At 44.0% G+C, this 16,275-nt stretch overlaps 1 protein-coding gene across 14 annotated transcripts in view; it reads left to right on the forward strand.

Moving 5' to 3' along the window:
* DNM1 (dynamin 1) overlaps window positions 1-16,275 on the forward strand; it is a 129,623-nt gene that overhangs the window by 26,672 nt on the left and 86,676 nt on the right. For all 14 annotated transcript variants that reach the window (XR_014004240.1, XR_014004241.1, XR_014004242.1 and 11 more), the window contains exons 2-4: window positions 13,107-13,180; window positions 14,657-14,806; window positions 15,562-15,765. Coding sequence is in view for 10 of the 14 variants with exons in the window: in XM_081179705.1 (XP_081035831.1) it covers window positions 13,107-13,180; window positions 14,657-14,806; window positions 15,562-15,765 (428 nt within the window). In the remaining 4 variants the exon portion in view is untranslated. The remainder of the gene's footprint in view (window positions 1-13,106; window positions 13,181-14,656; window positions 14,807-15,561; window positions 15,766-16,275) is intronic.

The following is a 16,275-nucleotide window of genomic DNA, read 5'->3' on the forward strand; positions in this document are numbered from 1 at the left end:
ACTGAACTGTGATCTGTCTCTGCTACTGTTAATAATTACTGCAGCAGGAGTTGGTTGCCAAAGAAATTGATCAAACTATTGGGATTTCTGTTGAAGTGGAACATGAAACCATGCACCAAAAATATCCTGGTATCATGTTCTTCATAGTCACATCTAGTAATGGTAGCCTCCTTCTGATCAGACTTTGCCAGCCTGGTGCTCTTGAGAAGTTTTAGATTATCACTTTCAACAGCTTGGTGGAAGTTGTAGCCCAAAACATCTGGAGGGCAACAGGTTGGTGAAGGCTGTTTTTGAGCTATATCCCATCCAGACATACCCAAAGTAGACATCCAAATAAAGTCTTAATTTCAATTGATCTATACCAAGTATGCGTAATGTTGGGTATCACTCTCAGTGTTAACTCCAAAGTGGGCCACAGGGTGGATATTCTACTTAGAAAGTGTTGTTACAAAAAGGGGAAAAGGAGAGGTGGAAAAATGGCTCACTGACCTGCACTCCTTATCAGAAGGACAGGATTCAAAGGCAGCATTTAAACACAAGTGGGAGCTGCAACAAAATGCTGAAGCGCAGAGCATTTCTTGAGTGTTCCAGTCTCTCTGTTGCAATTTCCTCCTGCCCTCTCTGGTTTTCCATCCCTTCACCCTTCACTGTCAGTCAGCATTCTGTGGCCGCTGAGCATGCTCAGTTCTCATTAGTTTCACTTTAAGATTATTACAGAGTTCCTCTCATAATCTCCATGTTAGAGGAAGCTGCATGTATTGTCATGCATCATAATCTTTATGCAGATACACAGATTAAGGAATATTTTATTTATTTATTTATTGTATATTCCACTCTATACCTGGAGGTCTCAGGGTGTCTCACAGAAGAAAACCAGAACACAAAACCACAAAATATATAATCAACATAAAAACAACCCAATAAGCCCCCCCCCCCATTTAAAAGAGCATAGGATGTCACATAGTACCTATTAGCTAATGTCCGAGGATCAGTTGTGGCAATATAAAAATTAGGAAATGTGTAACTGAAAAATTGAATAATGGGTGATTGTTAGAGAGGCTGAAGGAAGTTCAAAAGAGAAAATATGTGATAAATTTAGATTGGATATTATAAATGTATGTTGCAAAATTAATAAAAATTATTTATAAGAGGATCAGTTGTGGTGGCACTAGGGTGGCCAAGTGTCCAGTTTAGTGAGAAGAGTCCCCTCTCAAGAGCTGTTGTCAGAGGACAATCCTCTCTTTTAAGGCATCCTCTGCCTCAGATGTTGGGAACCTTTGGCCCTCAAAGTGTTGCTAAACTACGACTCTCAGCAGCCCCATCTAGCATGGCCAATGGCCAGGTGTGATTAGAGTTGTGGTTCTGCAACCTCTGGAGGGGCGAAGGAGGAGGAATTGGGTGCATTCAGGTAGAGGGCCAACACATGCCCCTCTCTCCAAAAAACCTTGGAACTGGCACAGGTTCATGGCCGGTGCTTGGAACTGTGACTCATCAGAAGCGTAAGTCTTCCACAGCGCACAGGGGCAGTGTCGAGTCAGAAATCCCTGCGGGCAGCGGCAGCCGCTCTGTAGCTTCCCAAAGGGAATTATGTTTCTATTTAAGTGCTGTTCTGCCATGCAGTGATGCTGTCTCTGCAATATGGGTGAATGATGCAGCACTGTTTTTGTCATCGCTGCCCTTCCAAAGCTGCTGCACCTCATCTGCAAACTTTGGGCTAAGTTCTGCTATGGGGATTTGCACGGCAGATGCAAGAGGCACAGAGATGTCTGGGAATCCAATGCTGGGCTGCTGTGAAAGGCAGGCTGCTTCCGAGATGTGAATGCTGTGGAACCTCTTTCCATTGAAAGCGTCTGGTGTAAACAAATCATACTTCAAAGACATTGCGGATGCCACCGAGCCTCATTTCCCCCAAAGATACCCAGAACCTGGTTGAGTGCCAAGACCCCTTGGAATCTCATGCACCACTCAGCAGAGATTAGAGTAGCCAGTAACAATATTTTGGGAGTAGGGCGTTAGGTGGCAATACAAATATGTCATCATTCTCCTTTTACAAATCTGGTTTTGTAGTGATACATGAGGCCAACACTGCTATGAAGATGCCTTATATTGAGGCAGACCATATGCCCACCCTAACTCAGTGTTGTCTGCTCTGATTGGCAGCCTCAGCCCAATGACTTTTCAAGCCAGGCCCTGCTACCTGGGTTGGCCCAATACATTATGCTGCCTGACACAAAGGACAAAATAGCACCCCACAGCTCCAAATACAGTTCTGCAGCCCTAATGACAGTATGTAGAAATGATAATAACATATTTATATAAAGGGGGAATGAAGGATTTCCCCTTCCAGTTCTGGATAGAGTTGGGTTGTCCAGAGAAGGAGAAAAACTCAGCTAGGTGTTTGATCCATTGCACTGCATGGAATGAGGGAGACCAAATATCTATCAAAGCACAAGTGTCAATCACACAGTGGGAAGAGACTCTTGATCTGTCAATCAATAATTTATTGTACAGTCACAGACCCTTTAAGACAAGAGCCAACAGAAAGAAAAAAAGTGATCATTGAAAGATTCACTTACAGAAAATGAAATATGAAACAAGGATAAAAAGAGAAGATACAGCCGGCAATTAAAATGAGAGTATTATCTTGTGAACATCTTTGAGTTGAGAAAAGAAACTTGGCCACTAACTGTCATTAATTGTCTTTATCAGCCAATAAATATTTCAAATACCATCCCTGAGTCCTTCCAGAGTGTTTTCTCATAAGGAAGAGGGGCAAGGGCTAAATAGCCTACTACTTTCCTCACTATGAAGATGACATTAATAAATTAATAAATACCCAAAGTATCAACTACTTCGTCTCTATAGGGACACAAGCAATCTTCATTTGGGACACCTTGATAATACCCTTACAATATTGCAGGAGGGAGACAGTTGACTCTGGCCTTAGAAAAGACATGGCAATACTTGGGCATAGTCAAATTATCCAGATAACTAGCATATCTGGAGAATTAAAAAGTTATGCCAAAATATATCAGAGAGTAAGGTCTGTGGGTATTTGATAAAGAATAAATATCTTAAAGGCTTTCTAAGAATATACAGTGACTATGCAATGCCCCTACAAAGAAGAAGAAGAAGAAGAAGAGTTTGGATTTGATATCCCACCTTTCACTCCCTTTAAGGAGTCCCAAAGTGGCTAACATTCTCCTTTCCCTTCCTCCCCCACAACAAACACTCTGTGAGGTGAGTGGGGCTGAGAGACTTCAAAGAAGTGTGACTGGCCCAAGGTCACCCAGCAGCTGCATGTGGAGGAGCGGAGACGCGAACCCGGTTCCCCAGATTACGGGACTACCGCTCTTAACCACTACACCACACTGGCTCCTTAGGTATAAATAAATAAATAAAGGTATAAATAAAATATTGACTGGTGCAAGTATTCTACTATTTGAGAAGCTTTTTACTCAATGATTCTTGCAAGATCCCATCTCTTATTACACCCATTCATAAGAAGGGGTTCTAAGATCAATCGCATGAAATATTATATGTTTCTTGGATATGGTATCTAAAATTTATACCCGCTACTTCCTTATTGCTAAAATTGGAGACCTGGGCAGACAACTAGAATATTACAGTGGAAGAACAAGCTGTATTTTGTAAAGTCAGGACTAGATCAGTGCTTTGATAAACAGAGAGAGGGAGAGAGAGATTTTGGCTTAAATTGCTCAATAAAAATGCTGACAAGACTATTCATTTTAATTCAAAACTTTATTCACAGACTGGACTTAGAGTGGGTTCAGGTAGCACCTCACAGAGTGTAAGATAGGGGTGTCTGTTGCAAAGGTGCAACGGGCCTCTCTCTCCCTGGCGCCGCTGTGCCAGCCCTCAGTTTCCCTTTCCCTCAGGTGAATTCCTCCAGTGGAGAATGAATCACGAGCGACAGTGGGTTTTTCTTTTGGGAAAACAGGTTGCAAACAAACTTTATTATAACAGATGTAAACAAGGAGTTTTGGTTCTCCTTCTTCCACAGAAATGTAAGAAACAGTGCTGTTGCTTTTTATTAAAACGTATACTGTTTCAGGTTATAGGCTGTACAGTGGTACCTCGGGTTACAGAGGCTTCAGGTTACAGACTCTGCTAACCCAGAAATAGTACCTCAGGTTAAGAACTTTGCTTCAGGATGAGAATAGAAATTGCATGCTGGTGGTGTGGCGGCAGCGGGAGGCCCCGTTAGCTAAAGTGGTGCTTCAGATTAAGAACAGTTTCAGGTTAAGAACGGACCTCCAGAACAAATTAAGTTCTTAACCCGAGGTACCACTGTATGCTGTTCAGGCTTAAGGTTACCTTCTTTTACATATCTTCCATTGATAAGACTTCTCCACACACACTTAAGCAACTTAGGATTTTAACTGGACTGTTTCCCTTACAGACCCCCAAACCCTTCCTGGCCTCGGAATCACTACTGCCCTTTCCTGTAAGAGTATCCCCTCTGGGGACCCTTTTTCCTGTAGGCACGTGTGGGACTGTGTCTTTTCTGCGATTGAGAACCTGAGAGCATCTCCTGGGAGTTCTCGGCTCTCCTCAGCCTCCTGACAGAATCCCCTCACACACTCCTGCCTCCACTCCAACTGCCTCCCCTGGAACTCTGGCCAGTCAGGCACTGTTGTTAGTTAATTGTTTGCTGGTAGGGGAAAAAAACACTTGATGACTCAACCTGCTCAGAAAACAAAATTTTCTGTCACATCTCTTAGCCCCTTTCTGGGGACCTTTTGTTCCCAATATGTCATCTCCAAGCTATGCAATTATCACCATTATTCTGCGAAATGTGATTATATAGACTCCCAGATCACATTTTTTAAAATTATTGGTTGGTGTGCTGAGGAAGGCATTTAAAGCTCTGAGATTTCAAACTATGCCTAAAGCCTCTTTGGATAGGAGAGATGCCATAATACCTGTAAAACCTCATTTGTGAATCTGCCTCCAGGGATCATTCATTATTCAAGGTCTTGCTTCTGGCATAATTCTCCCTGGGAAAGGTTTCTTAAAGGAATTGCCCCGAGACTTTCCTTTTTGAGCAATAGAGAGAAAATCTGTTATCTGAGGATAGATTGGAATTAAGACACAGCATATAAAGATTTTGGGTTGCATTTGACGAAAATATATTTGGAGCAGACCTACTGATTTCAGTGGCCTCAATCATGTCCACCAATTTCAGTGGGTCTACTCTGAGTAGGACTAACATAGGCTGCAATCCTCCATGTCTGTTTTAGGAGCTTATCGGGTCAGACAACATTTTATTGTACATTCTGGGTGCAGGGGTTCCCCCTTGGACTGGGGACCACCTATGCTGAAATGTAGGAACCTACTGTTTGTATTTTTGTGATGACCAGTGCTTTCTAACAAACAAATTTGACAGACTGACTAATTCCATACACAAAAGTCAGTTGGTCTGGCAGTTGATTCTTCCTTCAAGTCTAGCAATGAAATTTCATCCTCCACTGCACCTGAGGTCAATAGGGTAACTATGGGGCTGCCCTCCAACAGAAGGTTATGGCCAGGAGACTTTGGAGGAGAAGCTGGGGCTGCCACTCAGCATCTGCCACCTGAGGCAATTGCCTCCCTCTGTCTAATAGTAGGGCTAGTCCCACCTGTTACCTAGGGCTCTTTGACTCAGGGATGTTGCTGGACTCCACCCAGCCCCAGCCAGCATCACTAATAGCCAGGGATGATGGGACCTCAAGTCCAACAGTATCTTGAAGTTCCTCATCCCTGCTTAACTGTTGCTGTTGTTGCTGCTGGGTACCCTCTGCAGGCAAATGGTGAGCCTGCACTCCTGAGATAAGCAGTTCTGCCATTTCCCATTCCAGGTATTCTATCTGAAACAAAAATGGATGCTTATTGTTTTGAATTGGTGCATTATACGGTCCATTTCCAGCATTCTTTCTCTCTGGCCTGCTACAAATCTTGCTTAGTTGTTCTGTTTTAAAAAACCTGACATTATCAGGATTTCCCCACAAGCTCCTCTATCCCACGTCCTGCGCCTTGACATCTTTCACAGTTTTATGTCATCACTGAGCCCACTCACAACTTCTGTCTGGAGAGCTTAAATTCTGGATTGCTGCACTTTCTGTATCTTCCATTGTCAGACGTCCGAACTGGCGCGTGTGAGCAGTTTTTGTCTGGTTTTATTTCAAGCACCATTTGCACAATTGTGGTTCAAAATAACGAGTGTATTCACAGTCTATCAATGCAGCATTGCCTGGCCAGTACAATGTGTGCTTTACACCCAAACACAGAAGAGTACCATTGTCTCCCAAGTTGTGTCAAGAGTTGTCATATTATGTGCCAAAAAAAGCTGTGGTCCCTTTATCTCAGATAATGAACAAATAGGAGCCCTATGATAAATAGAAGTTTGTGGGTGTGTAGTGGGGGAGGGAGTGTCATAGGGGATGTCTAGATTGTCAGTATTTTGTAGGAGGGATTCAAGCATTTACCAGAATTTTTTGTTTTTGTGATTAAACAGAGTGTATTAAACAGAGGTCAGCAAACTTCTCCAGCAGGGGGCCAGTCCACTGTCCCTCAGACCTTGTGGGGGGCCAGACTATATATTTTTTTTGGGGGGGGGAATGAACGAATTCCTATGCCCCACAAATAACCCAGAGGTGCATTTTAAATAAAAGCTCACATTCTAGTCATGTAAAAACACCAGGCAGGCCCCACAAATAACCCAGAGATGCATTTTTAATAAAAGGACACATTCTACTCATGTAAAAACACACTGATTCCCGGACCGTCCGTGGGCTGGATTGAGAAGGCGATTGGGCCGGATCCGGCCCCCGGGCCTTAGTTTGCATACCCATGGTATTAAAGCACTCTTGTCATCTTGGCACCACAAATCTACTGATATAAAAACAAAACCCTTTACATTTGGGGTTAAGAAAGTGATGGAGAACTCCATTGAAAAGTGTGGGATGACCCAATTTTTAACCTGAAGACATGTAAACATCCTGCAAACAATTCAGAATGAAAGCTCAATAAACCTCCACATAAGCTTTCTGCAAGTAAATAAGAACCTAAGAAGAGCCTGCTGGATGAAGCCAATGGCCCATCAAGTCCAGCACCCTGTTCCCACAGCGGCAAACCAGATATGTGTGGGAACATGGCAAGCAGGACTCAAACACAAGAGTTGTCTCTTTTCCTGTTGTCTCCAGCAACTGGTATTCAGAATCATTGCTGCAGAGTGTAGCATCATGGCTAGTGGCCATTGATAGCCTTCTCCACAAATTTGTCCAGTCCCCTTTAAAAGCCATCCAAGTTGGTGGCCATCACTGCCTCCTGTGGGAGGGAGTTCCACAATTTAAGTATGTGCTGCATTAATAAATAATTTCTCTTGTCTGTGTCGAATCTTCTAGCATGCAGCTTGACAGCATGTATTTAAGAATACTCAATTCAAAACCAGAAAATAGAGTCATATCCACACTATACATTCAAAGTATATTTAAAGCACTTGGCTCCCACGAAAGTATCTTGGGAACCTGGTCTGTGATGGGTGAACTGCAGTTCCCAGGGTTATGAGGGGGGGACGGACTATGACTATAAGTGTGCTTTAAATGCACGACCCTGACCTCCAAGTAAGCATTGTGCAAGCAAATCAAGATGTATGCTCAGTAAATAGATGATCTGGAGGAGCCCATGAAATGTAAAAGCTAGAGGGGGGTCTTTGGAGGTCATTCAGTCCAGCTCCCTTCTTTTATTATATATTTAAAACAGTATTACAGTGGTGCCCCGCAAGACGAAATTAATTCGTTCCGCAATTTTTGTCGTCTAGCGAATTTTTCGTCTTGCGAATCACAAAATCCCATAGGAATGCATTGAAAATCAATTAATGCGTTCCTATGGTCAAAAAAAGTCCAAACAAAGCCAAATTTGGTACAACAACAGTTTATTAACTGCTCTTTAAAGTCACACATACTGTAAAGAGCAGTTCAAAAATTGAAGGGAAAATAAATTAACTTTATAAACAAAACATCTTTGTTTTTAGACAAAGGAAACAAAGCCGCGAGACGTTTTCGTCTTGCGAAGCAAGCCCATAGGGAAATTTCGTCTTGCGAGGCAAATCGAAAACGGAAAAATCTTTCGTCTAGCAAGTTTTTTGTCTTGCGAGGCATTCGTCTTGCGGGGTACCACTGTATAGGATACAATTTTTCCAGAGTGGTTTAACAATCACGGGTAATTCTGGGACTTATATTTGTGGAAGGGGAATAGGGATGTCCTAACAAATCTCAGCACCCTCAACAAATTACAGCTTCCAGATTTTTTTTGGGGGGGGGCAGGCACAGTAGCCATGACTGTTTAAAGTGGGATCATAGTTCTTTAAAGGTATGACATGAATGTTGCCCATGACTGTTGAAAGTGGTGTAATGCTGCTTTAAATGGATAGTGCAGCTGGGTCCCAGTCATACCCCAGGTCCACCTAGCTCAGTATTGTCTTACACTGACCAGCAGCAGTTTCAGGTGACTGGCTTCAACCCCACCAAGTGCCCATGGCTGGTGCTTACGTTCTGCCTTCTTCCCCTTCACTGCCTCTGGAGGTCGTTTGGAGGCAGCATGCTGTGGCATCCCCAATTTTGGTTGCACCATCCAGACCAAATGCAGACACTCCTGGGCTCTAGGTTTGCCTTCCCCACTCCAGATGGCAGCATAGCTGTCAACTTACAGATTTGAAAATAAGGGACCAGCAGCCTCAAAAATAAGGGATCAGCAGCCAAAATAAGGGATTTTCCAAATACAGGTATGTTCAGCTTCTGAGCCAAAGGCAGAAAGCCCAGCCAGAAGTCTCAAGCGGTGGTTCCCACAGCGCAGCAACCTGGCAAAGGGGATGCAGCAAGGAAAACCACCGTCACCTCTCCGCTGGAAAGCGCTGAGCAAAGGCAAGTCCCCAGGCAACGCGGCCAATTTGACCTGCACAAGGCATGCAAGCTCCACCCCCCAGTCGTTCTTAGACTCCTTATTGGGTGAGCAATGCAGCCAAGCAACACAGTTGGAGCCTCCCTCCTCCCTGGGAGGGAGGGAGAAAAGCTGCTTCCTTTGAAATCTGGGAAATTTAAGGGACATCATCAATAAGGGACAGCAGCGGGACACAGCGCTGGGATAAGGGACTTTCCCACCAAATAAGGGACGGTTGACAGCTATGGATGGCAGGTAGAGTGCCTGAATCTCCAAGTGAGCAAGAGTGCCCTTAAATGATGATGATGATCACCATCATCATCATGATGTCAACTATGCATAGAGTTTGCAAGCTTCAGCCTTGCAGGAGCAGGCTGCAAATTATTGAATGAACTCTCCACGGGGTCTGCCTCCTCCCCTCCTTCCTTTCCCTTCCCAATTAACCTACATCTCTGCAAATTAAGACTCTCTGGTGGTGGTGGCGGCCCACCTCCCCTCCCTATCATAGTAGCATTCCTTTAGCTAAGGTTCCTGTCTTAACTTCTAAGCAGGGACATGTTTGCCCATTAGTTGGGCTTTGTGTTTTTTATTTGAATGAAATGCTCTCAGTGACTGTGGTTGATGCTTTATTTGTCATGCTTATGGGTGTCACTGGGGCCCACAACTCAGTCTCAGGATCTGGGAGGTTCCTGACCTGGCAACCTGACTGTGATAAACAGGATGTAGAACTCTTGTCCAAATGATATTTCATTATGTATGTGGCAAGAGGTGTCCATTTTTATTCAGTCTGTATGGGATACAACAAACTAGACAAAACTTTTTAGTGCTCTCTGGGGGTACTAATGCACTAATATTGATTTTTTTAACTTGTAAGCTAACTGGGACCTTCACAGAATGCCAGCACTTACTATTCATTCATACAAATAATGTTTTATGGCTGGCACATAAAAATGCTGCATTTATTCCCATAGTGTTTGGAACGTTCTTGCTGCATGAAGCATTACTTTGAAATGGGCCTTTAAAATGCATGATTAGTGAAATAGCTGGCACCCCGTGATTCCATTTTTGCAAGCCTGAAATTACCTCTATTGGCTTAAGTACAGCATACCTGCCTCCTCAAAAGACTGATTGAGGGCCCACTTGGTATCCAAATTGGGGAGAAAGTTGAGATGTAGACGCATTACACACACACACACACACACACACACACACACACACGCTCTTCTACAGCACCATGTACGACAGGAGTGGAGCATCTGTGGCCCTACAGAAGTTACTGGACTCCCAATTTTCACCAGCCCCAGTCAGCGTGGTCAGAGAGAAAGATGTGATTTGTCATCCAGCAACAGCAGCAGCAGCAGGGCCACAGGTTCCCCACTCCAGCATCAATAGCAAAAACACCTGTGCGCCTTGTGCTGTTTAATCGCTTGCCCCATTTTTGTGCAAGTAGAGTGGGAAACATGTGCTCAGAAAATCTACCCCCTTTAACACATGATAGCCTATCTGCACAATTTCATAGATTTCATTGTTGTAGAGTTGGAAGGGAACTCTAGCTTCAGGAATCTCAGCGTGCAGTTGCTCATCCAATTTGAAACCACACTGAACCCTGCTTAGCTTTGCAAATGTGCTAGTTGTTTTATTGTTGCACCACTAGGAGGTGTGGAATAGTGTAAAGATGGCTTGTTGCACTGCCGTTCAAGACATTTTCTGTCTTGTTGTGGCCTCTTTCTGGCCAGCTCCTTCTCTATGGGACATCTTTAGTGCTGGCTCGGGCCAAAGGGAATTGTAGTCCAAATCATCTAGAGGGCACCAGATTGGAGAAGGCTGTGTTAAGTTGTCCACACATGGAAGCACCCTGTGTGATCAGAACTCTGCAAAGAGAGGAATCCAGGACATCCAGAGCTGAAGCCAAAGATGGCTGATGCAACTCTAGTGGGACTTGCGAGTGTCAGAGAGAGGGCAGCACAACTCGCTTTGTGGTGCGTGCACTGCAGAGCTTTACGGAAGAGAGAGTCATTTTAGAATTACTTGGGGAGGGGGGATACTTGTGGGTTGTGGCTCCTAAATCAGCAATCCTAAGGAAAATCTGATGAACTCCCTTCCCATAAAATTCCCGGTGCACATTTTGCCACATTTGCCGCCGCATTTTGCCACCATGTTCCCTGCTGCTCTCGATTTGAAAGTGCAAGCCTCTTTCTGAGCAGAGAGGAGGGATCCAAATGAGAAGCAAATGCTTGGCTGTAACTGATTTTGTTGCAGAGGGATTGTTTGCCCTCTGTGGGTTTCAGCAGTGTGCTAGAACTCAGCTGACAGGATCTCATTGATTCGTGGAACCAACTTAAGCGGCAGTTTGGTTGCTCTCACCCTGGGGGCCTTCAGAGCTGCGGCCATGGCTTTTCCACAATTAGCTAAAAGCAGTATTAAAGCAGAGATTTCCTGTTAACACTTAACTATTGCATTGCTATGTTGTCTGGCTATGTCTTCCCTGCATAGACCCTCCTAGGTCATGTTAAGTAAATCCTGTTTAGCAAAGATACTCTGCAGTGTTCATTAAAAGCTTATTCCTTGCAGCTTCATCCTAATTTATTTCTGATGGGTATGGGCTGATGAATGTGGGTGGAGTATTTGTTATTAATAATCTCTGAATTACCCCAGTGCCAGCTTTAGGCTGAAATCTCCTGCATTTTCTTCTCAAAAGTAAGTCCCATTGAATTTAGTGGGAGTTGTTGCCAGATAAGTTGCCAGGCAATTTCTGATTTCTTCCCATTTTTTTAAAAAAAAATAGTTCAAAAGCTCTATTTCACTGTTAAGTACTTAATAGATAGAAATAATAATTCTGTTTATTTGTTTGTTTATTGCATTTTATCATGCTTCTCCTCCATCTCATTTAATCTCTACAACAACCCTGCAAGGCAAGTTAGGGTAAGAGAAGGCAGTGACTGGGCCAAGGTTACACCCAGTGAGCTTCAAGGCCAAGTGGGGTTTGAACCCTGGTCTCCCAGGCCAACGCTCTAGCCACTGTACCACACTGGCTCTACTGTATCACACCGAAACCAGTAATTAAGGGATTTGTGTGCCTTTGCTGTTGTGTCTCTGGACTGAAGTATTACTGTATTTTACACTGTCATCTGCCATTATGGGGCAACATCTTGTACCTGATCCCATGTTAGCCCTGTTGTCAATGGAAAATTATATAAATCAAAATGTCAAGCATAAAGAGTTGGTCTTCCTTCTTATGACAGCAGTGAGGCAAATAGTTGTTTCTACAAATAGTTGTTTTGGACCCAATACCTGTGGAACTTAGGGAGTACTTCCGGAGCACTTGGCTCACCACCGGAGTTGGATAAGAGGAATAACAAAGAAAGATGGGTTTGACTCCGTAGGGTCTCAGCTTATATCCTTTATTAACAATAGGAGAGCCTCTTCCATCTCAGTCTCAGGAGCCACTATGGAGACATTATCTTAACTCTTGAGATTGAAGCATAATCCTGTGGATGTGAGCTTAACCTGAAACATAAAAGATTTTCCAAGTTTGTTTTGATGCCATGTGGGTGACTACATATAAAACTTAACAGCTGGACATGCATTTCTGTATGCAAATCTGAGTCAACCCCCCCCCCCAAAGTTGTCCTCCCTCCATTAAGGCTGATGCAGTTATGTTGTGATCTTTGAACAAAGCATGCATCATACCAAAGAAAAGGGGAAGGGGAAGCACATTCCACTTGTTTGGTTATGCAGAACCCAGAGACTGCAGCAGTGGCATAACATAGGTTGCCAGTTCCCGGGATCCACGTGGAGGGTGTGTGTGATGGAGGGAAACGGATGGAGTACGCATGCACATTCAACTGCCTAATGGCGTCCACATCACCCAGGAGATCCTAGCTACAGAGATAATAAAAGAAGAGTCACTCTGTTGTCTGGAGAGGTCACTTCCTGGTTAGCATGGAGAAGCTGTTTTTAATGGAGCCCAGTGATGGAAGCGTGCAGCTGTATTGAGGCAGCACCAGGAGTTGAAATTTTGTACTGCTAACAATTTTGTGCCCAGGGCAACCATCCTTGTAGCGCTCCCCTCCCCACGTTACACCACTGGACTGCAGTGATCCAATGATGCAGTCTGTTTTTGGGAAGCTGCCCTTCATCAGAACTCTTCTCCTTTTGCTTTTCAGGGACTTCTTGCCCCGTGGATCCGGCATTGTCACCAGGCGTCCCTTGGTCCTGCAACTGGTCAACTCCCCCACAGGTACACCAGCCCCTCTATCTCCTCTTTCATTTCAGTCTTCTATTTTTGTTTCGAAAAATTTATATGCTACTTGTAGAAAATCTCAGAGTGGTGTAAATGCAAAGTTGTCTCCCAAAGTTCCCGCTCAGTGGGATCCCACAGCTAATTCTCCCCTAGTCTCCTCGCTGGCCCAAATAGGACTAATTTAGCCAGCTAGCCCTGGTGATCATCTAATGTTTATTGGATTAATTTCCCCCCTAAATAGATTTTTGAATTCTGAATTTATTGTTATTCATGTTTTATACTGTATTTTATGCTGTTTTTTGTTGCATCAATTAAGTGTTTTAAATTTGTTGTTAGCCGCCCTGAGCCCGGTTTTCTGAACTGGGAAGGGTGGGGTATAAATAAAAATTTATTATTACTATTATCATAAAGTTCCACATAATTATTTCTGTTCTTCATACCGACAGGGAAAACTCAACACTTCTTTTCTGCTGTTGTTCCCGTGCACAGTGTTCATATATGCAAGATGTAATTTCGGGGGGAAAAGGAATGCATCACAAAAAAAGATAATAAAGAAAGATTGAGATTTGCATTGAATTGCATATCTCTGTTTACAGTGGTGCCCCGCAAGACGAATGCCTCGCAAGACGGAAAACTCGCTAGACGAAAGAGTTTTCCATTTTGGAGGTGCTTCGCAAAACGAATCTCCTATGGGCTTGCTTCGCAAGACGAAAATGTCTTGTGAGTTCCTGCGGTTCCCCCCTCCCCCCTTTTTCTAAGCCGCTAAGCCGCTTATCAGCTGATCCGATAAGCCGCTAAAAGCCACTAATAGCGCTAATAGCGCTAATCCTCTAATCCGTCAATGGGCTTGCTTCGCAAGACGAAAAAACCGCTAGACGAAGAGAATCACAGAACGGATTCTTTTCGTCTTGCGAGGCACCACTGTATAAGATGCATCTTTTGTAATAATGACGATAATTGAAATAGAAATGCATCTCACCCTTGTACTGCACTTAGGCAGGAATAATAAGATGCACAAATATAAGATGGAGGACACCTGGCTTGCCAGAAGTACATATGAAAAGGATCTAGGAGGTCTTAGTAGACCACAAGCTTAACATGAGTCAACATTGTGATGCAGCAGCAAAAAAAAGCTAATGCTATTCTTGGCTGCATAAAGTGTCCAAATCATGGAAAGTAATAGCACCATTCTGTTCTGCCTTGGACTGCTGTAATCCAGTGTCCAGTTTGGGCTCCACAATTTAAGAAGGAGCTTGACAAGGTGGAACCATGTGCAGAGCGAGGTGACCAAGATGATAAATGGTCTTACTTGTCAGCTAGAAACTTCCAGCTTGCACCAGCATGTACCACACAGAGAAGTTTCCAGAACTTTCTTGAATTAATTAGAATAGGAAAGATCTCTGCACTTTAAACCAATACTTTCTGTACCAGAAATGCAAACCTGACCTTTCCTCCCACCCACCCCTTTCCTAGAATATGGTGAGTTCCTACACTGCAAAGGAAAGAAGTTCACTGACTTTGATGAGATACGTCAGGAGATCGAGGCTGAGACTGACAGGATAACTGGCTCAAACAAGGGCATCTCTCCTGTTCCAATCAATCTGCGAGTCTATTCTCCCCATGGTAAGTCCCCTCTTTGTGCCAGGTGTGGGTGGTGGAAGCCTCAGACTCCATCTTGTATGAAGCAGCTACTGGGGCTCATGATGCTCTTGCATCATCCCCCCCCCAAAATATAGTCCGTCCCCCCACAAGGTCTGAGGGACAGTGGACTGGCCCCCTGCTGAAAAAATTCACTGACCCCTGCATTAAGGCCATGCTGGCTGTGGGTGGCTGATGGGAACTGTGAAACATCTGGAGGGCAGCAGGTTAGGGAAGGCTGACTTATATCAACCTGCGTCCCAGAGACATCTGGTTGGATCTGTGTTTGAAAGTAAAGCAGTGGAACAGATGGATACAGGGGTACCAACTTGAATAAATTATTGGAGAGGTCAGGTAAGCCCCACACTGCATAATTAACCCCACATGGGGTGCATACAACCCAACTGAATAGCAATCCCCATCAACTTTGGGGGGCCTGGCCCCCTCAAATATTTTATTGGGAGGGCTGAAGGGACCTTGGAATTGGCTCCTATGGATGGACATTTGGTTTTGAACATTGTGAAACAGCATTCTAGACCGTGAGTGGGGAATCTGTGGCCCTGTTTCTGGACTAAATTCCCATCATCCCTGGCAGTTGTCATCCCATCTGGAGAACACCACATTGACTACCTCTTCTCTAGGCTGTAGAATACTTTTCCCACTTCTTACGTTCCTATGAGACATCCAATAACAAAGTAACATCACCCAGCCTGGGCATCTCTTTCTCTTCCTTTATCTAGTCCTGAGTCTGACCCTGGTGGATCTTCCCGGGATGACTAAGGTTCCAGTTGGAGACCAGCCTGCTGACATTGAGTTCCAGATCCGTGAAATGCTAATGCAGTTTGTCACCAAAGAGAACTGCCTCATCCTTGCAGTGTCCCCAGCAAATTCAGACCTGGCCAACTCTGATGCTCTCAAGATTGCTAAAGAAGTCGACCCTCAAGGTAAACTCAGCTCTTGTGTTTATATTTTTCTCATAGTTTGTCCCTTTCCTACCCCAATGGTCTCCTTTTCTTCCCTTGACCACTGGCTATTGCAAATATCACCAAAAAAGGTTCACTCCAAGCAGCACAAAGTTCCAGGGGTGCCATTTTTTACATTTGTATTTTCCTTGTAATGAGAGTGAGTGCTGGAGACTTAGAATGTTTTCGTAATAACAGTTTATTTAAAGGTAAAGGACCCCTGACCGTTAAGTCCAGTTTATTTACAAATATACAGGTAGATCATGTTGTAAGCAAGCAGAATGCTAAAGCAGGTGGCACCATTGCTAATCCTGTATGAGATCCCAAACAACAGCACTAAGAACTCCTACAGCTTCACCTTCCTCCCCCAATCTGCATCCTGTTTATCTAGCTCCAGATAAGCTCCCAGATCTTTGAAGCAACGCCGTCATAAATGTGCTGGTCATTAAGATGCCACAAGGTCTTTCATTGTTTTTGCTTCAACAGGCTAAT

The sequence above is a fragment of the Podarcis bocagei genome (assembly GCF_964188305.1).
Source record: "Podarcis bocagei genome assembly, chromosome: Z".
Classification (NCBI taxonomy): Eukaryota; Metazoa; Chordata; class Lepidosauria; order Squamata; family Lacertidae; genus Podarcis; species Podarcis bocagei.